Below are 27,185 nucleotides of genomic sequence, written 5' to 3' on the forward strand. Positions count from 1 at the left end.
CCAGAACATAGACCCATCAGATGTTACTCAATGGACACCAGTGTGGTAGGAAGGCAGGAAATAGAAAAATGAATAAGGCCCCAACCCTTCTAAGCTCACAAAGGAGTAACACAAACAAACATAGCCATAACCCCCAAGGCCACCAACAGAGGCTCCTGTGTTAGGCATGAGAATGGCATAGAGACAGTGATCAAGGTGTGGGATCTGCATAGGGAGCGCCCTTTGTTCAGTCCCTATTTCCTCTGGTACTTACTACCTGGGGAGTGAACTTTGCTTTTGACATCTATAAAATGGACCATCCTGCTAGCAGGATCACTAAGGGAACTCTTTGTAAAACACACATTACAGCAGCTTGGCATATGGCATATTGGGGTGTGGGGGGTCAACTCCTTGCATGATTTGTAAATTCCCCAATTTTAATGCCTTTAAGTGAAGAGGACACTTTCTAGTTCTCCACTCACCCTACCACTCCTTACTAACTTATTCTCCGCTGCTTCCTACGCACTGATGTTACCTGACTGGCCAATGAAGGCAAGTACGTTTGTCTGTGTGTGATCACTGTCACCCCCACCACTGCAACACACATACATACACACATACATGCTACCTGTACATATATACGTACATAGCATATATTTACATATTAGATGCCAAGCTCTGTTCTAAGCACTTTACAATTATCTCATTTCATAGAAGAGGAAATTGAGGCGTAGAGAAGTTAATAACTTGCCCCTAAGGTTGTGCAGCCAGTGAAACAGCTGGCATTGAAACCATGGCAGGCTGGCTCCAGAGCCTGAGGTCCTCCAAACCATGTCACAGACAGTTTGTATGCAGTAACAATTATAGACATGGACCCCTCTGAGGGTAAAAGGAGAGAGAGAAGGTCATTGTGAGAATTAGATGAGATAAGGCAAGTAAAACAGGGCACTAACTGGCATGTGGGAAGCACCAGGTAAATGCATGGTATTATCATTAAGGAATAAATAAATACCTTTTCCCTTGAATAAATGGTGACACTCTCATGTTTGTACAGTATTTTTTTTTAACTCTCATAACATTTCTACAACAAGCATGGGAATTGGGATGGTTAATTTATATGCCAACTTGACTGGGCCACAGGGTGCCCAGCTATTTGGTCAAATATTATTCTGGGGGTTTGTGAAGGTGTTGTGGATGAGATTAGCATTTGAATGAATGTACTGAGTAAAGCAGATTGCTCTCCCCACTGAGGGTGGGTTCATTTAATCAGTTGAAGGCCAGAATAGAACAAAAAGATTGGCCCTCCTGTGAGTAAAAGGCAACTTCTCCTGCTTGACTGCACTGAGCTGGGGCATCAGTTCTTTGCTGCCACCCAACTCTAATGGAAACATCAGCTCTGTCTGGGTCTTGAGTTTGCAAGCATTCAGACTGGAACTGCACCATCAGTTCTCCTGGCTCTCAGGCCTCTGGACCCAGAATGGAATGATACTGTTGACTCTCCTGGGTCTCTGGCTTGCTGACTGCAGCTCTCGGGACTTGTGAGCCTTCATAACCACATGAGTCAACTCCTTCCAATAAATCTCTCTATATGTACATACATCCTCTGGAAAACTCTTGACTAAGTAACCAATATAGGAAGTATTCTCACCTTTCCCCTCTTACAGATGAAGCTAGAGGTTGAATTCCTTTGCACAGTTTATAGCTTATTTCCTTATCCTTCATCACTGGAACTCTCTGGGTCCTGCTGATGGTACTTTCATTCATTTAGGGAACATCAAACAACTGTTATGAGCCAGGCATTGTACCCCTAAATAATTTTTAAGTCCACTCCATCCCTCTCTATTCCTAGTCCTCCTGGCTCTACACTGTATAGCATGCCTTAAAGCCATGACTAGCCAAAAACCAACTCATAGTCTTGTTCACATGGTCCACTGAAAATGTCCAGAAGCCAATGGGAGGCCCAGGAGTCTTACATGGAAGTCCAGAATCTGGCCCCATGTTAGATTTCTACTTTTCTAAGTGCTTAAGGCCTTTGGTACTTGTGGCCTGCCCAGTATAGTTATGGCTACCATTGTATTTCAGGCAAGACTCTTGGTATGTTCCTCATCTACAAAGCCACTAGATCTCAAACCCCAGAAGACAACCAAAAGTTAACATTGCATGTTAATGTTTCATACATGTGTATGTATTCACTAAAAGGTAAGGAATTGTTTTATCCTTAATTCATCTTTTCATAAATTTTTCAGGTATATTATTGATTTTGCATTGAAATAGTTTTGCAAAAGCATTTTAGCTAGAATCCTTATTTAGCATCTTGCAGACCACAACACCTAGTAATAATGATTTTTCACAAAAAGAGGGACATGGGTTTTTGTGACTTTGCTTTAAAAAAAATCAATAGAGCATTTGTGCCTGTATTAGAGATTAAAATAGCTTTTACCACACAATTAAGGTAGGCTTTTTTTAAAAACAATATAAGAGACTGTGTCAAATGTCCTTGCCCCCACCCAGAAAATTTCTAAGTCTCTTAAAAGTTTAAAGATACAGAGGAAGGGGAATGACTAAATATGAAATTAAGGACGCTGAGTTTATATCCCAACTTCAGTGCCTACAAAAAAGTATTGGGAGAATACTTCTTCCCGTGTAAAGATGGAGTAATAACCCCACCCTTTCCCCAGGTGCTATGAGGTTTGAGGAGATTGCCTGAGCAAAGAGCTGAGTAGAATGTGATATGGGAAACAAAGGCAAAAGAAAAAAGTAAATCTCCTTACAACTTACAGCCCACTGACATGTCCTTAAAACAGGCAGAGTGATGTTCTTTCTGCCCTCAGGTCCTTCCCTGTGCTTTAATAAAACCACCTTCTTGCACCAAAGATGTCTCAAGAATTCTTTCTTCGCCCTCGGCTCCAAACGCCAACATTTCTACATCAGGATGCACAGATGTAGCCACTTTCTATCTTGAAGCTTGAGCTGTATGTAGACTAGGGCACCATCCACACAGAGGGAATTTTAAATTTTCATCTTAATAACCATTGACTGAGCTGGGCATTGGGGATAAATGGGGATTAAGGTGAGTAAGATCTATCTCTCCTCCCAAAGACTTCATAGTCTGGCAGAGATGACAGACCACTTTAGTGAATGACAACCCAACACAGGCACCAGAGTCAGATAACTTTGATTGAACTCCCAACTCCTACTCTTTGTAGCTGGGGGACTTTGGAAACGTTATTTCCTATCTTGAAATTTCAGTTTCCCCACCTGAAAAAAATGAGACAATAGTACCCATACCTTCTAAGTTGTGGAAGGAATCAGATAAAGGATTGAGTACAATGTCTGACATTAGTAAGTAATCAATCTTTGTGTCAAGATTATTACTCATGTTATTCCCGGAAGTTGCAAAGACCACAGATTTGAGGGACCTTCAAAGTTAAGTTGGAATCCTATTACCAGGAAGAGGAGGATCTATGTACCCTGCCTTGGTAAGTTAAAGGAAAAGATGACTTTTTATCCAGGACTCTTGTCATCCACCAGTGATGGTGACAGTGAGTGGCTGATACTCAGTGAGTCTTGGCATCTGTCTCATAAAACAGTAGGAAGAACCAGTAGGGCTGTGTGGACAAGCATGCCCCAGTGTCTGTGAGGGAAGAAATATAGGGTGGTTCACATTCATGCAGTGGTACAAAAGGCATCTGTGAATTATCTAGGCTACAGTTTATTTCTCTTTATTCTGGTACTTTGCCCACAGTGCTCCCTTCACACGATGGACAGCAATTTGAGGGGGAAAGGAAACTGAAATTTGCCTGGGCTAAGTAAGATTAGGCTTGGACACTAGTCCATTTGCCTATTCATTTATTCATTCATTTCAGGATTTGCACTCATTTCTGATTCCAAAGTCCACATTCTTGCTATGCTCAAGGGCCCTCTCATGCTCACTAAATGCAAACCGGGAGTAGGAGACAATCCAACAGTTTGTTTAAAGTTTGTTGAAATTCAAAAAAAGCTAATCATTAAGACATCCAAATCATTACAAGTGTTTCAAATAATTTCCAAGTGTTTTAATAATTTTAATACAAATAATAGGTGCCATTTGTTGAGTACTTACTGGGTGCCAAGCACTTTACATGCATTTATGTCAATTTATGTGAGTGCCACTTGATATAAACGATTACCACATACATTCCCTCAACAGTTTTACAACAACCCTTTTGGGGTAAGCAGTCCCTCCCTCATCTTCCTTCTCCAGTTATGAGACTCATTTTACAGACAAGGAATCTGAACTGCAGAGAAGGTCAAAGGACTTGAACAAAGTCACACCATCAGTAAGTATAAGGCCTTTAGAAATCTTTGCCTGTCCAGTTTGGTTCCAGCCCCATCATGTTCAGACAAAACTCTTTGGTGTTCTCTTCATATACCCGGATCCAGTTCTTTCCAACCTACCTCAGCTGCCTCTCTAAAAATCATCTGCCAGTGATAACCCTGAACCTAACAATTCCTAGTCACCTAATCCTTAGGAAGCTGTATCCATAGTGGACCTCAACTTGACCCTGACTCTCTTTAATCAAATTGTTCAATAAACTTTTATTGGTTACGTTAGCAAAAATAGAAAATGCATTACCCAGTAAAAAAGTTTCTACAAAGTTGAAATTAAGAAGTCTATCCATGCCACGAGGAATGGATAGTATCAGGCATATTTATCCCTGACAGGAAATACTTTTTGAATACTTACCATGTGCCAGGCACCACTGGAGGGGCTGAGGAGATAAGGAAACAAGGCAGACAAATACCCTGCCCTCATGGAGCTTCCATTCAAGTGAAGGGAGAACAAACAAGTAATAAAAAATAAAATAGGTTAAGATAGCAGTGAGCAGTATAGGGGAAATAATGCTGGATAAGGGAGATAGACAAAACAGGGAAGGAAGGAAAGTTCTTCTGGACTACAAATAGGAAGGCTCTCTGAGGAGAGGTAATTTGAGCAGAGGCCTGGGTCAAGCGAAGGAGGTAACCAGCCAGCTGCTTGAGGGTCTAGAGGTGTGGGTAGAGCAGGAAGGCACTGAGGCAGGAGCCAGTTGGGCATCCTGGAACAAGACAAGAGGGTCAGTGAGGCTGGAGTGGTGATCTGAGAAGGTTGTGAGAGGCAGGCTGAAATCATACAATACTGGATGTTGCAGGCCAAGGTTAGGAATTTGGATCTCATTTATTCTACCAACAATTCTTTGGAGTACATGGTATTTACAGAGGAAAACACTGAGTTCTAAAATGATTATACAACTTTCTCTGCCCCTATGAAATCTCACCATTCAGCTGTGGAAGTTTCATATTCTATATTCTTGCTATCAGATGAAAACACGGGTTAGTTAAGAGGAAAATGAAAATGATAGGGAAGAAGAGCCCATAGAAGAGCCCACAATCCTCCCACACCACCCTCCACCAGGAACCAGTCTTCAATAGTGCTAAATGAGTAGAAATCTCAATGAAGACTCAGGAAAATAAATGCAGTGTTCAATCCTCTCTGACCAATGCAGTTCTTTTGCACTCCCCAGAACTAGAAATACCATTCCCAAACTGCTATCTTCTCCATCCTAGTGACCATTATTTATATCACAGATATACTTCTATGTCCAACCACATTAACAATGCCAAGATAGCTTCAGAAAACAAGGAATCTTGTTGCTTGGCAAAGCCAGGGGCGGCAGATACACCAATTCCAGCTTAGGCTAGCTATTCCCTGTAATAATTCTGTACTTATACCAAATTCAGCTAAGAGGAAAAAGAAACTACAGAATTTCATAGAAAATATTAATAACAGCCCTGACACTAAAATAAAAAGGACTTAGAAATGTTTAAACTGGTTAGGCAATGCCTTCAATCGGCCTTCTCCAGAAATTCCTGATGACTGATCCCCTGTGAGTTACTGAGTGTAGAGAGGGGCTACAAAGGAAATATAGTACCAAGGTTAGGAGGTTGGGCTCTGAAGACTACCTGGGTTGAGGGGGTGGTTGTAATGGTTTAATAATGTAATTCATGTAAAGTACTTAGTGTAATGCCCAGCACATAGGAATAACTAAAAACCAAGCTGTTATTCTTATTACCATTATTGCACAGATAAATAAACCCCAGACCCTTCCTGAAGGATGGTGAAGAACATCACTAAGAAGAATACTACTAAACAGAGATGCCAGGAACAAGGGTACAGGGGAACCAAGCTGACATATCTAAAACATATTTATTGAGCACCTACTCTGGGCTCAATACTTGTGGCTAGGAATATAAATGAAGTGGACAATATGACTTATGCCCTGGAGAAATTCACTACAACTTTCCTTTCACTAATGGATGGTTCTGAATCAAATAAGTAGTTCATAAGCATCCATGTCTAGTGTCACACAAAACATAAATGGAGTTTCTGCTTTTAAAAAATAGCTCTTTGGAGGATGCTGGGTGGCTCAGTCAGTTAAGCGTCCGACTTCGGCTCAGGTCATGAACTCCACAGTTCGTGAGTTTGAGCCCCACATCAGGCTCTCTGCTGTCAGCGCGGAGCCTATTGGGATCCTCTGTCCTCCTCTCTCTCTGCCCCTCCCCTGCTCGTTTGTGCTCTCTCTCTCCCAAAAATAAATAAACATTGAGCTCTGGGGTTAGAACAGACAACCCATCTAGGGAGATAAGGTTCAACCAGAAGAAACAGTAGGAAAACAAGCTAAGCATGAGAAGGTGTGAGGGCAGGGTATAAATATTACAGAAACCAGAGACAAGAGAGAATAATGGGGGCCAGAGAGATCCAAGAGGGTTTCATTAAACAGGGGACAGAGAGTGAGGTATCTTCCTTAGCACAGTGATTAGGTTGCCATCCAGAGCAGGCAGTCTTCTTAGCTGGTAAAATGATGCTGCTGTTAAAGAAATTGAAATATGACACAGAGGTACATAAACAGAACTTGCATGAAATGAAATCTGTTTCATATGAGACTGTAGGATGTAGTAGAAAGAGCATGGACTTAGAGCCACAAGGCCTCGGTGATTATTGTCTGTGAAATCCTGGGTAAATTATTCCTTCTGAAATACATAAATGTTTGTGAATAAGCAAAATAAATAGAAATTAAATTATTATACACTGTTTAAATCAGGTACAGCTCTATGGACAGCAAAACCAATCTCTGATCCTAGAAGGGAAAATGTCTGTGAAATGAAAAAGGGATTACTTTTAATTCATTTCATCCAGGGGAGCCAAAACAGAATAGGCCATCCTTTTTGGGAAAACTTATCTGTAGACTTCCATGTAAATCCATAGCCATCTCAACTGAATACTTGCAAGAAGATCCATGGGTTTCATACAACCACGTGTGTGATGTTCAGAAACGGAATTCAAAACTCAACTCTTGATCACCTACTATGTATTAGATTCTGGGATAGGCAACAGGTATATTTTGATGAAAAAGACACCATCCTTGTGCCCCTGCAGAGTTCACAGGCAGTTAACCATGCTGTTCTAACATAGTGCCAGAACTCCTTCTACTACCTACTACTAGACAGCATAGACTTTAACCCCTAAAACCTCCAGCCATTGGTTCCAGGTTAGTCTTAACTGCTCCCCCTTAAAAGCCTTTTCAAAATAAAAGATGGAGGTTCACCAACTCCCCTGAACCTGATTACCCCATCTCATCCACCCCAAAACCAGTCCAACTAGAATGCTCTTCCCCAAATACATTTCTTATTCTATGTCTAGTCATGTCTACTTTTTTATCTCAGAAACACCTTCAGGGTCACCTGGGTGGCTCAGCCAGTTAGGCATCCAACTCTTGAGCTCAGCTCAGGTCTTGATCACTAGGTCATAAGCTCAAGCCCCACATTGGGCTCTGCACTGGGCATGGAGCCTACTTTAAAAAAAAGGGGGTGGGGGGAAGACCTCCATTTCCCACCCTCATCTCTCCATAATCCTGACCACCTAAAACAACACCCCTAGGTCTCTCCCCCCTAACCTGTATTATTTTATTTAATAGTTTATTAGCTTGTTATTTATATGCCTGTCCTGCTAGAATGTAAGCTGTGTCCCCAGCACCTACCACAGTGCCTGGATGCAGTTGGTACTCACAGAACATACAAATTCTATATCACTTGATACCTTTCTGACAATATCTGTCCCTTTTGGCATGGTAATATTATATGTGTACTCATATGCATAAATATGTCTTCCCTACATGGTAGTAAATTCCTTGAGGGTTTGTCTGTTTCACCTCTGTATCCTCTAATACCCATGATAAAGTGTTTCCTTGATTAATGCTATTGAATAAATAATGTGGTCTCTTGCTTAAGACCTGTAGAATAAATAAATAATATGATCCCCTTCTCTTCAGACTTCTTAATCTTGACTTTGTCAAACCTCTGCCTCAATCCTCAGAAATATGAACATAATTTGAGTGGTAACGTGGAAAAGTTAAGGACCTTTTAACCACATTTCTTCTGCTTATTTTTAAGAACTATACTTGACCACCAAGTTTAAAGGTTATTTTTTCCCCATCCAGCAAACCCTTACCTGGTACAGCTTTTGCAAACACCTATCAATTTCTTGGGGGTAAAAAGTGAATCAAACCTTTAAAAAGCATGCACTCTTCTAGAGTGCACCAATCTCTGCTTGCTGTGGGTATAGCTATTTTTATCAGGTGATACTGTGATATTCCTTTTCAACACATGATATTCACTCTTTCAAGCTGTTCGACACTGTTCTATTTGGTTTTATGTTACATCAATGAGACAGTTTGAGGGAAAAGGAAAAATGGGACATGCTATATTTAGTAGCACCACTAAAACCCTAAATAAAAACTACCCAGTGTACATCCAGGACCCTACCTTCCAACCCAAGATTAAGGCCAAATAGGAAATGCCTTTATCCAGGAGATATTTTTCCTAAGAATGTTAATTACAGAAAGCCATTTGCAGTGTCTCTAAAACTTTAAGGAGTTAAAAGTCATACATAAAAGTCACAGAAAGGCCAAAATATTACTGTATGTATTTGTATTTTCATAGTATTTTCACTCTGGGAAGTATCAGCCTAATTAGATTTTAAAATGATAACACATCTGGTTACACATCTGGACAAGATGAGTTTGAGGCAGTCATGTGACAACTATGAAACACTGGTTAACAAGCACTAAGAAGAACAAAATTCAAGAAGATTTAGGCTGGAGTATCAATGTCTCTACATAAAGACATACTGTGAAACTAGCCACATCTTCACCCCTCCTTGTATCCATGCCTTTTGCAATGTGACTTTGTAGATCTTACTATCAAGAGATGTAATCTTTTTTCCCCATGCCTGTATCTGGGCTGATCTTGTGATGTGCTTTGGCCAACAGGATGCAGTAGAAATCCCAGTGTGTCAGTTCTTGCTTACTTTCATTCTTTCTTGGATTCATGCCTACCTGTCATGTGAACAAGCCCTGACTGTCCTTCCAGAGAAAGAAAGACTATGGAAAACATCCCAGTGAGCCCTGGGAAGACCATCCTGGAACAGCCTGTAGCCCACTGACCCTACACATGTGAGAGAGCCCAGCCAAGATCACAGAGCTACCTTCCTGCCCTAGACCTGACTGCAAATGTATGAATGAGCACAACTGACATCAAAAGAACTGTCCAGCTGATCTGTATACCTATATGCAATTATAAACACTCACTGTTTTAAACCACTAAATTTTAGAGTGGTTAGTTATATAGTAATAGGCAACTGATACAAGTAACAATAAATAAAACAACCTATCAGGAGCCTTACTATGTGCCTAGCACTATGCTAATAAGCATCTTACAGGGGTTGTTTCATTTCTTTCTCACAGTAACTTTGTGCAGTAAATATTACTATCCCCATTTTACAGATGACAAAATTGTGGTCCAGAGAGTTTAAGTTGACTTCCCCAATGTTGTATAGCTAGCAGAAAATGAGGCCAAAATTCAAATCAGACAGTACAACTCTAGAGCAGCACTCAAGCCCCAAAAAAAGGATCTTCTACTTAATCCAAGATAAATAAGTAACTTTCTTCCAGTCTTTTCTACAACAAATAATCTGTCCTAACCTTTCCCTGTCCTTCTGATTTTTCCAACACAAAGAGCTATTTCTATGAAGAATAACCTTAACAGCAGTGATTTAATTTGCTGATATATTATCTCATTTAATCCTTAAACAAACCTGTGAAGTTTCTATCATCAACTTTGTTTTAAAAAGAAGAGGAAAAAAAACGAAGGGGGGAGGAGCTCAGATAAACTAATCCACCTCCCTAAGTCACACAGCCTGTGAGCAGCCTCATAGGGCTGTAACTCCAAGTCTGATAACTCCAGAGCGCAGGCTCATGCTGCCTGGCTGCTCTTCTGAACCACCTCTGGGTTCTCCAAGCAATTCAATCTTTCCTGCAGTTCATTCCCCTGTGGCCCAATTGTTTCATTTAGCAAATATATACCAAATACTTCCTATCTGCACCAGCCATAAAAATGGCTCCTGAGGAGGATTCAAAGCATTTAACTCCATGTTCTCTGCCTTCAAGGAACTCACAATCAGTTGGGGATTCAAGACTGAAATACACAAAAAGACTGAAATTTAAGAAGTATTAGTAACTGTCAAATGAATGGAATAAGCAGTCAGATTCCAGAGTTCAAAGGAAAGCGAGAGAAACATGGACTGGCAAGGCTTCACATGGGAGGGACCATGACGGATGCACAGGATGGGAGTTTCCTGTGGGAGCACAGTCTTCCATTGCTGTAGGAATATGATTTTGTCGTAGGGTTGTCATGGTGATTGCTTCTTCAAGATATCCACATGGTGACTATTCAAATCTGGTTGGTTTGGACAAGAGTAATTCCTTGCAGGGGGGCAAAAAAGACTCATCTGAGAGGTGCCTGGCTGGCTTAGTCAGTAGAGCATGCGATTCTTTATCTTAGGGTTGTAAGTTCAAGCTCCATATTGGGTGTAGAGATTACTTAAAGATAAAATAGAATCTTAAAAAAAAATACTCATCTGAGAGTCCTAGCATATCCAAAACTTGGAAGGGTTAATAACTGGATTCTGGAAGCTTGAAGCAACTACCAGCTCATGACAATCAACAGATTCAGAAAACAGACAATAAGTCTAGACATTGTCTAGACCAGTCCCATTAGGTAGTAAAAAAGATGGAGAGAAGGACCAAGAAGAAATGCAAGGCATGCATAATGCATACAAAATGTCAGCAGCTTGTGTTTCAGCTTTTGAGAGTCAGGGAAAAATTAGCTACCAATAAAACACCTGCATTTGAGAAAACTCAACCTGTTTCATTTCCAGATTATTTTTTTCTGTTCTCAGAATCCAGGAGAGGCCCTTCTTGTTCTGACACAATTAAGCTTCCCAGGATTACCTCTTGCCATCTAAGCCCTTCCATGCTACAATGCACTGGCTACATTGTGATGCTTGCATTTTCTCAGCATACCTAGCTCTATCACACACCCATGCTGTTCCTGGTCTCTGGGGCTTTGCATAGAGCCGTTCCTTCCACTGGATCTCTCATCTCCTTTATGCACCCTATGCATCCTTGGTTTAAACCTTCCAGGTTGAACAGAAGAAAAACAGAAATCCTGTGGGGGAAAAAACCACCATAAAGGAGGAAACAGGCTGGTACAGTAGGCCTAAAACCTCGATGGGATCAGTGGTTCCAGGTACAGTGGGAGGTTCTAACTGAAAGCCACATTTAACAGTGCAAGAGAAGATGTGTGATAATGAAATAACTCTTGTCACTAGGAGCCCATGTCACAATATCATGGGATCCTTACAAAAGCAGGTAGACATAAAAAGAGGAAAATGCTTGGGGCACCTGGGTGGCTCAGTCGGTTAAGCATCTGACTTTGGCTCAGGTCATGATCTTGCGGTTCGTGAGTTCAAGCCCCGCATCGGGCTCTGTGCTGACACCTCAGAGCCTGGAGCCTATTTCAGATTCTGTGTCTCCCTCTCTCTCTCTGACCCTCCCCCGTTCATGCTCTGTCTCTGTCTCAAAAATAAATAAATGTTAAAAAAGAGGAAAATGCTTGTGCTATTGACAATAGCCAAAGTATGGAAAGAGCCCAAATGTCCATTGACAGATGAACGGATAAAGAAGATGTGGTATACATATACAATGGAGTATTACTCAGCAATCAAAAAGAATGAAATCTTGCCATTTGCAACAACGTGGATGGAACTAGAGGGTATTATGCTAAGCAAAATTAGTTAGTCAGAGAAAGACAAATGTCATTATCACTTCGCTCATATGTAGAATTTAAAATCAAAACAGATAAGGGAAGGGAAGCAAAAACAAAAACTGGGAGGGGGACAAAACGTTATGAGACTCTTAAATATAGAGAACAAACTGAGGGCTGCTAGAGGGGTTGTGGGTGGGAGGATGGGCTAAATGGGTAAGGGGCATTAAGGAAGACACTTGCTGGGATGAGCACTGGGTGTTATACATAGGGGATGAATCACTGGAATCTACTCCTGAAATCATCACTGCACTATATGATAACTAACTTGGATGCAAATTAAAAAATAGAAAGAAAGAAAGAAAGAAAGAAAGAAAGAAAGAAAGAAAGAAAGAAAGAAAGGAAAATGCTTGACCAGTGACTGGAGAGAGGGGAGCATCTGAGATCTGGAGTATGAAAAATGGCAACAAACTCAAACTGGCAGGAGAAAGAGCAGATGCTCCAAGAGGTCTTGTGGGGAGAGCAGTGGTCAGCTGATGAGATGAATGCAGCAAGTCTTAGTACTAGATCATTCCAGATGCTGATAAAGGAACAGAAATCTAGAGACAGGGGCCACAGAGGAAGCTGAAAAACAAGCAGGTCACATGTAGGTGTTTCCAATAGTGGTGGTAGCACAGTGGAAAGGCAGCTTTATAGCAACAAACAGAACAGCATACAATGGCCAGGATATATGGTAAAAGGAGGCATCAAAGAAGAAAAGTAGAAACGTAAGTAGGAGGACATATTATATGATTATATTTGTAATAATGATAAAAATATTCAATTTGTGAAAGGTTTATTCAACTATAAAGCACATATCAATGATAGGCATTATTTCATTTGTAGGAAAAAAATAGCCTTTGAGTATGCCCATAGACATAAGAGAGGGACAGAACTGATAGCATGCCATCTGGTACATGGAAGAATACAGACATACTGGACTCAGTGACAAAGATTTAATTTTTTTTTTAATGTTTATTTATTTTTGAGACAGAGAGACAGAGCATGAACGGGGGAGGGTCAGAGAGAGGGAGACACAGAATCTGAAACAGGCTCCAGGCTCTGAGCTGTCAGCACAGAGCCCGACGCGGGGCTCGAACTCACGGACCGCGAGATCATGACCTGAGCCAAAGTCGGCCGCTTAACCGACTGAGCCACCCAGGCACCCCAAAGATTTAAAATGACCTCATCTAAGATCTATGAACTGGAGGAGTCTAGGGGACATTCCGGTTGTATTTGTTTAGAACCCAATTGCCCTGCTAGAATGAAAACTCCTTGAGGTGAGAGACTGTGCTTCTCATTCACCACTATTACCAGTACCTAGCACTATGCCTAACACACAAGGGACACTCCATAGATATGTGTTTACAGTCTTAATAAACAAATGCATGGATGGATGGATGGATGGATGGACGGATGGATGGATAAAAATATCAGCTTACCATATCTGTATCATAAACAAGATAGAAAGCATTTGTCCATGTGTGAACCCAAGTTTTAAAGAAGACAAAAACATCCCTGAATTCAGGCCTGCTGATGACAGTGAGAAAAAAAGTGAGATTCTCTCAAGAGAAAGGTATAATTCATTTGCCTCCTTACCATTCCCGTCCTGTGCATTCTCTTCTAACATCTCTTTTCTATTCACAGCTTGAAAGGTTCTAGGTTTGGGAGTTAACAGGCGAGCAAACAAATGATTCTCCTCATTCATTGATTCAACAAACACTTTTGTAGCTAGGCACGCCACTAGGCACTGGGCACATGGACAAGCAGGAGACAAGCAGTAAACATCAACTAAGGTGGTTGTGGTATGGTAAGACAGATGGTTCCTGAAAGAATACAGAACAATCATGCCCAACTCAGTTTTAGGGGGGTCAGAGAACATGACAGGCATCCCAGATGGCATGGGGCAGGGGGATAAGAAGAGGAAGGGGATGTCCATACCAGGGGTAGAGGAAGTGAGAAATGACACAAATTAGATTCCTTCCCTTTAGACTCTCAGGCCCCCTGCATTCATCTCATCATTGCACTGAGAGCAAAGATTGAAACCATCTGCTTATTTTCCTTGTTTTCTCCACTATATTATGGGTTTCTTGAGAGAAATAAGGGGCTATATAATTCATTTCTTTATTTCTAGAACCCAGCAGAGTTTCTGCCATACAAAGGATACTTAATTGGATAAGAACTTAAAAAATTTTTTAATGTTTATTTATTTTTGAGAGACAGAGAGAGACAGAGAATGAGCAGGGGAAGAACAGAGAGAGAGGGAGACACAAAATCCGAAGCAGGCTCCAAGCTCTGAGCTGTCAGCACATAGCCCAACGCAGGGCTCGAACCTACGAACCGTGAGATCATGACATGAGTCAAAGTCAGTTGCTCAACCAACTAAGCCACTCAGGCGCCCCAATTGGATAAGAACTTTAGAATGGAGAGGTAACATACCCTAATGGTTTAAGAACATGATTAAAGGCACTGAAACCAATTTAGCTATGAGACCTTGAGCCACCTCTCTATGCCTTGTCTTCCTTATCTGTAAACTAAGGATAATAATAGTACCTACCTGTATTAGTTGTGTCCTCCCAGAAGGAGACACTGAGATAGGGTCAGGGATGCAAGAGATTTATCAATTTATTGTGAGAATACAGGGAGAGGAAGTAGAATTGGAGAGAGAGAGCCTCACACCACAGTAAAGATCAGACAAAGGCTTGGCCAACCCAAAGGGGAGCTCTGGGACAAAGATTTTCAATAAGAGGAGTCCCACATTGGGCAGAAATGGTCAGGCTCTGGTATTTCCACCATTCTCAGTCATTGGCTGGGACTGTCCAGAAAAAGCATGCCCTTAAGGCACTACAATTGGAGGCTGTTATCTGTGCTCCTTGCAGATAAAGTGAGTTGTCTCTTGAAGGGAGGTCTGAATAGCAGACCTCCATGGTGGCCACAGTACCTAATAGGGTTGTGATCTTCCATTAGTCAGTACAGATAAAACACTTAAAACAGTGCCCAGAAACTTAGTATGTACTATTAAAGTATTTCAGTCTTTTTTGGGAATTATAAACTCAGAACACCGTAGGGGCTAGGCAGGAAACATAAATGTGTAAATTGGCCTGAGTAAAATAAAAGGGAGAAAGAGGGCCCATGGTCTCTGTAGTTTACCTGGAGAGTACATAATCTACTTAATGATATTAAGATTAAAAACAATATCAAAGAAAATAGCAACTATTAAAGCCTGGCTAAGATTCAAACTTTGAAAACTTAATTTGTATATAATTTTATGAATAAACAGAAGCTATTATGCAAAGATCTTGTCAATCATTTGTGGTCATTGACAGCTAAGCAGGGCATCACAGGCACTCTGTTTTTCACAATCCATGCTGGTGAACTTGGCCTCTTTGATATGTTAGGAGTGATATTACAATCTCAGAAGGCATCAAGGAATATTGGGGTTTCTTCTGTATTTGGTTATTCAAAGTTTTGATACTTTTTAATGTATGGAGATGCTCTGCTGGATTTGAAACGTGTTTATTTAAATTTTTCTCCAACAAGAGAAAAAAAGAAAGATTACCTTGAATGAGGAATATAAATCATGCTTGAGTATTACAAGGCACTCAGGGTATCTGTCCCTTAAGAAGTAAGCAGACAGCTTTGTCCAGCCAGACTCCAAAAGACAGAGTAGGTGTGGCATGACCAGAGTTCTGGGCCTGTGAGGGCATGGAAACATGAGCTCACAGTGCCACTGGGTTCTGAGGGCTGTCTGAGACTTGGCAGATGACAGTGGGAATACTGCTGCTACAAATGGGGTCATGCTGGTAGTAGTGTCACAGTTAGAAGAGGACCCAGTCTAGCATATCCTCAGCTACTGCCTGCCGAGGTTCTCCTCAACATGGTAATAGCAGGAGACTGCTTCACAAAGTCCTTGGTCATTGCTCTGGATCCACCTGGCCCAGGCAAATTGCAACTCTGCCATCAGTGCTTACTCATAACTTAGCTGCAAAGGGCAATACCACTCATGAGTCCTGAGTGGGGCATACTGATGTACTCTGAGCTGATGAGGGCAAAAGGAACATGGATACCCCAGTTATACCTGATTACGTGTAATAAAGCTTCTACTGGAAGTCAAGCTTTTGACTTTAGATGTCAAGTGCCTGTATAACCATCCTTGATGACACATGAAAAAGTCATACCAATCTCTCTGAACTCTGAATTCTAAGATCTATATAAAGAGATTTGACCATTTATTCTGTTTTTAACTGCACTGGTAGTATATGATAGACAAACTTGAGGGCACAGAATAACCTTTATTTGAATTTTGCATCATAGTATAATATTTTTAAAAATAATTTATCAAGGCAAAATTTACATATTATGAAATTAACCATTTTAAAGAGAACAATCAGTGGCATTTAGTACATTCACAATGTTGTTCTCTCTAGTTCTATCTAGTTCTAAAACATTTCAATCACTCCAGAGTAAAACCCCTTTGCTCATTTAGCAGTTTCTCTCCATTCCCACTCCCATAACTAGTCCCTGGCAACCACCAATCTCCCTTCAAATTCTTTGGACTTTTCTATTCTGGATATTTCATATAAGCACAATCATGTGTCACCTTTTTTATCTGGCTTCTTTCACTTCTTTCAGTGTATTTTGGAGGTTCATCCATGTGGTAGCCTGTACCAGAACTTCATTCCTTCTCATAGCTGAAGAATATTTCATTATATGTATATACCATAATGTTTATCCAGTCATCCGTTGATGGACATTTGACTGTTTCCACCTGATGGCTATCATGAAGAGTGCACTATAAACATGTGTGTACATGTACCTGAATAACTGTTTTCAATTCTTATGGGTACCCATGTAGGAGTGGAACTGTGGAGGTCATATGGTAATTCTATATTTAACATTTTGATGAACCGACAAACTTTTCCACAGTTGTTGCATCACTTTATAATCCCACTGGTAATATATGAGGGTTCTAATTTCTCCCCCTCTTCACCAACACATTATTATTATTATTAATTTTTATTTTTATTATGGCCATGCTAGTGGATGTGAAGTGGTATCTCATCATGGTTTTGATCTGTATTTCACTAATGACTAATAATGTTAAACATTTTTTATGTGCTTTTTGGCTATTTTTTAACTTACATGACAATCAGGGATACAAATTTAAGTTATAATTCAATTGCATATGGGACTCCCAAATGCAAATAATGCAACTGAGGTGATGATTGAACAGATACCTACTGTGAGCTTCACTAAGTTCGTCCATGTACAGGTCATGATAACCACACCACAACTCACTAAGTTTTAGTTTAGTTGTTTTCTTTTCAAACATTGATTGTAAAAATGGGTTTCCATTTCAGAAATATTATCTTTAAATCAGAAATATATGATGCCTAAGAAAATGTAAGTTCTACAAGTGCAATAATTTTTATCTATATCATTCTCTCTGAATAAGGTACATACTAAGCACTCAACTAATTAAAAAAATCAAATTGACTATCTGGCCTCAGAGACTGTAACTAAATGTAGATAGTAAAGTAGAAGGATGCATCTACAGTAACTCCTTAGCATTTTTCTGCTCAGGTTCACTGGGTAAATGATGATGCCATAAACTAGGATAATGAACACAAGAACAAGAACACTTATAATAAAGAAATTATCTCAGAAGTCTTACCATTGGTTCAGAGTTCCATTTTTACTTTTGTTCTTCAGTTTTAATGCTCCTTTTATACCACTCTTTTTTAAAGTTTATTTGAGAGAGAGAGAGAGAGTGTGTGTGTGTGTGTGTGTGTGCACGTGCACACACAGGGGAGGGGCAGAGGGAGAAGGAGAGAGGGAATCCCACGCAGGCTCCACTCTGTCAGTGTAGAACCCAATGAGGGGCTCCATCTCATGAACCAAGAGATCATAACCTGAGCTGAAATCAAGAGTCAGATGCTCAACTAACTGAGCCACCCCAGAGCCGTTATACTACTCTTTTTATGCAGAAAATGTAAGAGAAAAGTGACAGAATTTTCTACAAACATAAGGTAATAATAACATTGCTACTCACAAACATTTCTCACCTTAATTTTTTGTGGTTTGCTTTTTCTTCTTATAGGTCCTATCCTGTCCTCATCCATGCTGAATATCACTCCATCCCACATATGTCCAATTTTCCATAGGAAAAAAAAAAGACCATTATGACAGTCTTTACAGTACAGGTTATCCCAATTTCGTTTGGCAACTTTATTACGTCTCTTCTGTCTTATGAATCAGAGAATGTCCCACTGAACAGAACTTATCTAGAAAAGCAGATAAGCAAAAAACTGATCTAGAACTTATCTAGAAAAGCAGAAAAGCAGGTCCATTGTGATGCCATATGACAACATTTTGTAACTAGAGGACAGATCACTGAATTTTTGTTTACTTCGGTCACTTCTCCCTTGTAGAGTGTGATTCTCCCATTTCAAAAATCAGAAAAAATAATTCAAACTTACTTTAATTTGGTAAAAATGTTTGATACCACTTGTATTTTGAAATTATTTTAGTATAAAAATATTATAACCTTGCATAATATACACCTGAGAAGAATAGATCACATCTTCAGAGGAGAGAGAAATACTATTTCAATACACAGTAAGAGTGTCCCATGTATACTAAAATTTTTTCTTCTGCCCTATGTCTCCAAACAACATAGTAATTTGACTTCAAATTACAGTATAGTATTACAGTTAGTATCATTTTCGCCTCAACAAGTGATAGTATGAGTGGACAGGGAGAGTTTGTAGTACAAAACACTCACTTGTAATACAAACTTGGGATCTGACGTCTATTATTACAGTTATGCACCAGGCACTTTCAGGAACACTAGCTCCAATGACCTGAGTAAGATCCTCAAAACTGCTGCTTCCCAGATGACCCTTTGTTGAGAAATTCATGCTGTGAGAACTAAAAGATCTTTAATATCAGAGATGTAGGGAAAAGATGGCCAACTCATCTTCAGGGGGAAAAAATAAAAGAAAAATCCCTTCTATAATAGCAGCAGAGCAAGCTAATACAGGTCAACCACAGGTGTCTATACATTGAGTAAGAGGCCAGAGTTGTACAGAGTCCTACTCAGGCTTCTAGCAGCAAAAACATGACTCCATGGCATGGACTCCCTAATTAGAAACTCTAGTTGATGACAACCCCGAATTTTTGCTTTTTATCTTTTCCTTGCTACCACCCTCACCTCATCTTTCTGACATTTTAATTCAAATCAGTAAAAACAACTTCAAAACTTTTCTTATAAAGGTTTTGGTTGAAGGGCCTTATACTAAGTCATTTGCTCAATAAATATTTGTTGATTGTCCACTAAGTAGAGGGTCCCAGAACTCAGTAGAGGGTCCACTAAGTAGAGGGCCCCAGAACTCAGGAGATAGAGTGATGAATAAAATCCATTTCTGTCCTTGGGGTGCCTGGGTGGCTCAGTCAGTTAAGCGTCTGACTTCAGTTCAGGTCATGATCTCACAGTTTGTGGGTTCAAGCCCGTGTCGAGCTCTGTGTCTCCCTCTCTCTCTGCCCCTCCCCAGTTTGTGCTTTCTCTCTCTCTCTCTCTTTGAAAAATAAACATTAAAAAAATTTTTTTAATCCATTTCTGTCCTCAAGAAGTTTGGCTTCTTTCCTCAAGTGTGGCAATTCTGCCTGCAGGGGCCACAACGTTTCACGTGATGATTTCCAACAGAACTCTGATGGGTAAGTGGTTCTCCTGACAGATACTGGGGCTCAGGGCAAGGGTAGTTGATTTTGTAGGCAGAGAGAACAACAAATGCAAATAAGCAAAAGCAAATATGAAGCATGTTTGGTCAACTGCAAATAATTTAATATTGTAGCAAGTGGAGGATTTGAATTGGAGAAAATGAAGGGGCATGAGGTTAAATATAAAGGTAAGGATAGATGGAGAATGACAAACCAACAGCTTGGGCTTTATCCTGTGGAGAGTGGGGGACAGGGAAATGATCTCTAAGTTGAGATCTACAACTTAGAGACAATGTATGGTGCTGGGGAACAGTTGGAGGGGAAGAGACAGGAAGGTAAGACAATGTGTAAAGAGGACCTCATGGTAGACCAGTAGAGAGATGAAAAAGGAAAATCACAGATTATTCACATTGTCCTTATTTTTCATCACCCCGAATAACCAAAAGCAAACAGTCTAATTGCTTCCTGATGTTGTCTCCATGCTTTTCTTATGAAGATATGATATGTTAAGGATTTTGTCTGGGGGCAAGAAAGTGAATAATATTTCTTTCTAAAGAGCCCTATTCTTTACACAAAAGCCTTTCCACATTTAAGGAAATACCAATAAATAATATCCCATATAATATACTTTTAATCGGAGACCAAAGTAGAAAGGCTTTTCAATAGTATCCACCAGCTGGAATATATTCCTCTGTGGTATATTTAAAATTAATTGTGCCTCTGAGTCACAAAAATAGGATTCAAGTCCCTATTCCATCATTTACCAGATTTCTCTCACTGGCAAGTCACCCAACTTCTCTAGGTTGTCATCTTTAAAGCTGTGCCTCAGTCAGGGTCCCAGACAGGAAATGGAGGGCACACTCAAAGCGTAAAATTAGGCAGGGTTTAATGAAGAGAATTCATCAAGGGAGATGAAGCACCCCAGGCTGGCAGAAGTGGAGACCCTTTGCCATCCCTTAGACCTTAGAAAATCCAGAGAGAAAGCTACAGTTGTAGGATGGTAGGGGTTGTGGCCTTCACACACCACTATTAACCAACAGCCTAGCACTGGAACTGAATTTCTTTCTGCCCTCAGATATCCTGCTAGTACACCACTGGCTGAATCCTTCCCAAAGCAAAAGGACAATGGACCTCACTGATGCAATCTATGAAAGGCAGCCTCCAAAGCCAGAGAAAGGATGGGGAAAAGGGTAGAGAATAGATCTAGAGAGCAAATGGAAGACACTCAGTCCAAAAATGTAATAATGGCTCTCCCCCTTCACATAGATTTGTTGTGAGGGACAAATATGTAAAAAAATTCTTCATAAACTGTAAATAAAGTAAACAAATATGATAATTATGGGATCCATCCAATAAGAAGTAAACAAGAAAATGCTATGGTGTGGGAATCCTGAGGTTGACACATCTCAAGCTTTCCAATCAAAAGTATCCCCTACACTGGAATTTTTACTTTCTGCTTAAAAATTTAAGTCATGAGGACACAAACCAAATTGAAAAGGAATTTTTCAGTACCAAATGTTTAAGTCAAAGTGAAAAATTGATTCCCTAGTGAGGTCAGTGTGACAACAGTAAGGCAAGACTCAGTCATCTGCACATCAGCATCTCCATGTTAGTTTCCTGCCCTTCCCCTTTCCCAGCTCCAATTCTAACTTTTGCTGGCGCCAGAATCAGCAACAATTCTAGAAGTGATTCCATTTTTTATTGTGGTTCAGAACCAGTTCTTAAAAGCACCAATACATTTGTTAAAGAAACATTCAGGAAGCATTTGCAGAGCCCCTACAATGTGCGTAGTATATAGGTTAAACATCTATCTACTTAGCAGTGTATGATGAACCATGACAAAATTTATTCAGCATACAAACATTATAATCCAATTTATAATCTTTTTTTCCTTCTTGTTCACTCCTCTCTAGCCTAGAGTGACTTTCTTGCTGTTCCTTGAAGCCTTCTAGGTACACTCCTGCCTTAGGGCCTCTCCTCTAGCTGTTCCCTCTGCTTATTCTCCAGGGAGACATATGGCTAACTTCTTTACTGCCATCAAGTTTGTTCAGATATCACCTTCTCAATAAGGCCTGCTCTATTCAAGATTGCAATCCCCCACCCAAGCTCCTCATCTCCTTTATCCTACTGTACTTCCTCCAAGCCCAGAGCACTTATAACCTTCTAACATGCTATATAATGTACGTGCTTATTATGGCTACTTTTAATGTCTATCTCCCCTTGCACCCTTATTGACAGGGATATTTGAATTTTGTTCACTGCATTATCCCAAGCACCTACAACTGAGCCTTGCCCATACTGGACACTCAACAAATATTCACCGAATGGATGAGTCAGTTAATTATCCGATCAGTCATGTGAAATGAGGTTCAGTGATATTAGCAATTTTGTTCTTAATGGAAAATTTTAAAGTCAAAAAAAGAAAGTTTTGTTGGCATTGCATTTTAAACCTAATAGCCTCACCTCAACTATGATTTGTTCCAAGTTTTTGCTTGTAGGTAAAAACTGATATAAGTGATGATTAATCCCCATTATAATTAAATATAAAACCTGCAACATTTCTATTAAAAGAAATGTAAGATAAAGAATAAAGCTGGTACTATAAAAGATAATAAGTGTTTGTAATTAACATGCTGTGGATAACTGTAAACTCTATCATTATACAAATAAAATGTAAAAATTCTTAAAGCAACTGGGAACACTGCAGCAGCTGCAACATCAACACTAACCACTTTGCCAGTTTGTTCAGAGGCTGTGCAAATTAGCACAAACTGATAGTAACACACAGAATGCATTTGAGAGCCATTTTTGCACAACATAAGTTTAGGTTTTTTTTCTTTAGATAAAATATCATATCCTGATGCGTGAACATGAAGAGCCAAGATGAACCTCAAACTGGTAAGGGGAATAAACCATGAAGTGGGCAATTTAGGTACCTCTGAGTAAACTATCTCTAGGCTTTGATTTAAGGAACAAAGGTTGTTTGTGCAGTAAATTTGGGTCCATAAATTCATGGTTTGAATATGTACAAAATATGTATAAAGGTATTAGTATAATTATTTTGTTGGACAGATACCTGGAAAGTCAAACAAGAGCTCAAAAGACAGCACTAAGTATAAAGGTATCAGAGGAGTAAGTGGTTTCTTTCCAGAGAGCCAAACCTTCTACCTCCGTTATCAAAAGTGCTGAAAAGGCAGAAGGATTAGGAAGCTGCTGTATAGCTATCTTTCCCAATCAATGAAGGACATGATTTTTAGTGGACCCATGCATGGAATACTCAGCTTAGACAATGACCCTAACTCTGCCTCAGTTGTAATTGGACTTACATGTAAAAGGTGTGTGTGTATGTGATGGTATGTTTGGGTTTCTCACTGCAGTAGGGAACTACACCATTTAGATCAAAATTGAACTGTTCTAAAACAAGAATCAAAATCTGACTTGTTTCATATTCTATTGTTGAGCTATTTTGAAAGAACCAACACAGCTTTTTACTAGATACCATGTGTTGTGGGCTGACCTATAACCTCCCAGAATTAATATGTTAAAGTCCTAAACATCTATCACCTCAGAATATGATTATTTGGAGATAAAGCCTTTAAAGAGGTAGTGGTTAAGGTAAAATGAAGTCATACGAGTGAGCCCTAATTCAAATATGAGTAGTGTTTTTATAAGAAAATGTGATTAGGGCACATACACACACAGAGAAAAGACCATGTTAAGATAAAAAGACAACCATCTTCTAGCCAAGGAGAGAGGCTTCAGGAAAACACCTGTTTTTCACATCTTTATAGTGAATTGACATTAAAATATACATAATGTTGATTTCTGACCTCCAAAAAAGATGAATATGAATCTATCAGTTTTAATAATAACATCTAGCATATATTAGCATTTACTACATGCCTGGTGCTGTGCTAAAAACATGTTAGGTATCTCACTTAAGTATGAACAATACGAAGAATTTACTGAAAGCAAGAAAAGGGATAGAAAATGACTCTGGCCTTTCAGGAACTGTGCCTACTTGATGGATATATTATGTAAACAAGCACTACTGGATCAAATAAAACATTTTAATCTGATTTTAAAAAGCTATTTAGTAAAAACTAATGCTATATGTAAGTTTCAAATTAAGTAGCATCTCAGCACAAGCCACACATTCTTCTCCATAGACCATCAGTCCTGGCAACAACCTGAAAAATGAGAGTGCCTTCTATGACCCAACATAAACTTATGAAGAACATATGCTCATATGCAGAGAGGCCTCTGGAAATGAATCACTAGATTAAGCAGAATTAGGTTGGTATGTCAGCTACCACCTCCATAAAGATATATACTTAACATATTGGGAGATTAATTTTCTTAATTAACTTTATTGAGATGTAATGCACATACAACCAAATGCACAGATCTTAAGGGTTCAGTTTTGATGAGTTTTGACAAATGGATACACCCTTCTAATCAACACCCCAATCAAGATATAGGATATTTTAATCACCCCAGACAGTTCCCTCCTGCCCTTTGCAGTCAACCTCTCTATCCAACCATAGGTAGGTAGGTATTTTTAAGTAGATATAGTAATAGTGATGGTAATAGCTATTGCTTAATGATAGTGAACAATAGGAGTATTTGCTGAGTGCCTAATGCCAGGCACAGTACTTATATAGTATTCTATTTAATTCCCTGTTGAAGGTTGGTATTATCCCCTTTGATCTACTGGGAATAAAAAGGGAGGGATGGTAGGACCAATAAATTAATTATGCAAGGTCAGATAACTACTGAGTGGTGAGATGAGACCTGAACCAAGAACATCTGAATTAGAATCCCTTATGTTAAACTATATTGCCTCTACACAAATGCTAAGGTGTTCTCTGTTAATTCAAAACACACACTACATAGTGGAATTAGTGAGGCCACCAGCTCTACATCACAGCCTCACCACATCCAAGTACCTCATCTTAACAAGCAAGCAAAGGCTTCAGGGTCTAATACTAATGATAACTAAAGAGGATTACTTGCAAATTCTTTAACTGAAAACCTGCTTGTAAATCCCTCACATATTTCTGAAGTAGTTGGGAGATGGGGAAAATCCTCTATATAGGTGGGTGGGTCACAACTCCATCAGTCCCAAAGAATGGTTAGTGGTTTAGAAAACGAATGGAAGGAACCCAACCATCCACTTGTTCTTAGTCAACCACAGTGCCACAGCCCACTTTACCCAAGGAACACAAGGAAAGGCAGTGTGCAGCACTGCACTGTCATTTTTTTTATGGATTTGTGGAGGCAAACATCTGGATTGAACCTTTTGATTCTTCATTACACTAATTTTATTCAGTTTAAAATTCTACCCACTCACATTTACAAAACACTTCACACAGACTACTTCCCTCATGAATGAAGTTCCATTCAAAACTTTAAAACATCAAACTTATTCTGAAATGACTGAGGTTAAAACTTATTCAGTGTCAATTTGCAAGTGTTATAAAATATAAAAAACTAGACACAAATGCAAGACAGAAAGGGAGGCAGCCTCTTTAAGAGGTACTACTAAAATAAAGCAGCTAGGGGTGCCTGGGTGGCTCAGTCCAATGAGCATCTTGATGAGACTCTTGATTTTGGCTGAAGTCATGATCTTGAGGTTCAGGGGACAGAGCCCCCCCCCCCCCCCCCCCCCCGGCTCTGCACTGACAGAGCTAAGCCTGCTTGGGCTTCTCTCTCTCTCTCTCTCTCTCTCAAAAACTAAATAAACATTTTAAAAAATAAAATAAAATAAAGCAGTTAGGTAAGGGGCACAGATAGGCTTTCAGGATCCCACAAGGCTCTTGCCAAACTGCGTTATGGAGGCAGTATTTGAATCGCCAAGAGGAAGATTTTATGAGAATTACCACCGTTGAACGATACCAGCTAACACCTTGGGAATCAATAAATAAGACTCACTTTTCCCCAAACCTGGAGGTGTTTCCTAGAAGCCCTTACCCTTGGTTTCCCTGTAGTCTACCTAAATCCCTTAAGATATGTTGGGGGAGGGGAGGTTCTCTTCCTTTTAGAAACGAATTCGTCTCCCGTAAATTAAAGACTTCAGGACGTGTGTTTACTGAATCCCCAACGTTTGACAACCCCCAGCCCAAAGAGAAAACAACAATCAGAAAACACTGATAGCCCCTAGCCAACACCTGAGCCTTCTTTTTCCTCCGCTAAACGAGAGCAGTGCTTAGTGCAACAGAAGCGCCCTCTCAATCTCATCCAGAAATATCCCAAACCCAGGTCCACAGCTGCCAGTAATGGGGGGAAACCATTGGAGAGTGCAGCTTCTCAACAATTAACGGGAGTCACACAGAGAGACAGGCCCCCGGAGGATCCATGCCCGCTCGCCCAGCACCCTGGGGCCTTGCTCGCTCGAAGCCGCCCGGACTTTTTGGCGCCACCAGCTAGTTCAGCAAAACCACTCCGAGGACAGCTCTCGAAAGGCGCAGAGGGGAGTGGCGCAGGGCGGCGGCTTCTCCGCGAGGGCACTGTCCGCAGTTGCGGGAGAGAAGGCGCGCGCCCACCCAACTTTCGGTTGTCTCCCCAGAGGCCAGGGGAGTCTCGGGAGGCCAGCGGGGGAGTGACCCGGAGCCCAGCGGGAACAGAGCTGCCAGATGGGCGAGGGAGGGGTCTCCAGGAGTCCTCCGACCAAAGGCGCGCGGCGCGATTCCCAACTGCAAGGGCTCCCACTCCCTCGGTGGGAATCGGGGTGGCCGGACTGGGCGCCGGGGGCAGCCGAGTCCCGGCCACGTGGCCGCGTGGCCGCCGGCTCCCATGACAGCGGGTGGGCGGGGCGTCGGGGGCGCGGGGCCGATCAGAGGCGCGGCTACCTGATTCTTGAGGCGCATCTTCCTGGCGGTGCGGTCCGGCAGGAGGCGGCAGCTGCTGGGCGCGACACGGCAAGCGGGGCGCGGGGCGCGGCGCGCGGCGCGCGGGGGTACGTCCGCTGAGTCGCACAGCGCTCGCTAGCTCGCTCGCTCGCCCGCCCAGCGCGGCGCGGCCGCTTCGCCACCCCCGCCGCCGTCGCTGCCGCCACCCCCACCGTCGCCTCCAGGGGGCGCCCCGCGCGAGAGACGGAGGACTGGCCCCTGTGAGGCAGGCTCCCTTTGTGGTCCTGGCGCTTGGCCTGGAATCTATGCTGGAAAAGGTGAATGAATAAAACTTCTCCCTTTCCTCCAATACTGCTGCCTGTTCTTAAATTTTAAGCGTGGTAGCTGCTTTGCCGTTCATGTCTACCAACACCATTTGGA

At 40.9% G+C, this 27,185-nt stretch overlaps 1 protein-coding gene across 1 annotated transcript in view; it reads right to left on the reverse strand.

Annotated features, from left to right (window-relative positions):
* The window catches only part of ELAVL4 (ELAV like RNA binding protein 4), a 145,856-nt gene extending 118,963 nt beyond the window's left edge, over positions 1-26,893 (reverse strand). Inside the window, exon 1 of the mRNA XM_019449348.2 lies at positions 26,766-26,893. Within this exon, the coding sequence (XP_019304893.1) occupies positions 26,766-26,783 (18 nt within the window). The 5' untranslated portion in view covers positions 26,784-26,893. The remainder of the gene's footprint in view (positions 1-26,765) is intronic.
* Between the last annotated feature and the right edge of the window lie 292 nt (positions 26,894-27,185).

This window comes from Panthera pardus, unplaced genomic scaffold (assembly GCF_024362965.1).
Source record: "Panthera pardus isolate Hobbes unplaced genomic scaffold, ASM2436296v1 HiC_scaffold_11, whole genome shotgun sequence".
Classification (NCBI taxonomy): domain Eukaryota; kingdom Metazoa; phylum Chordata; class Mammalia; order Carnivora; family Felidae; genus Panthera; species Panthera pardus.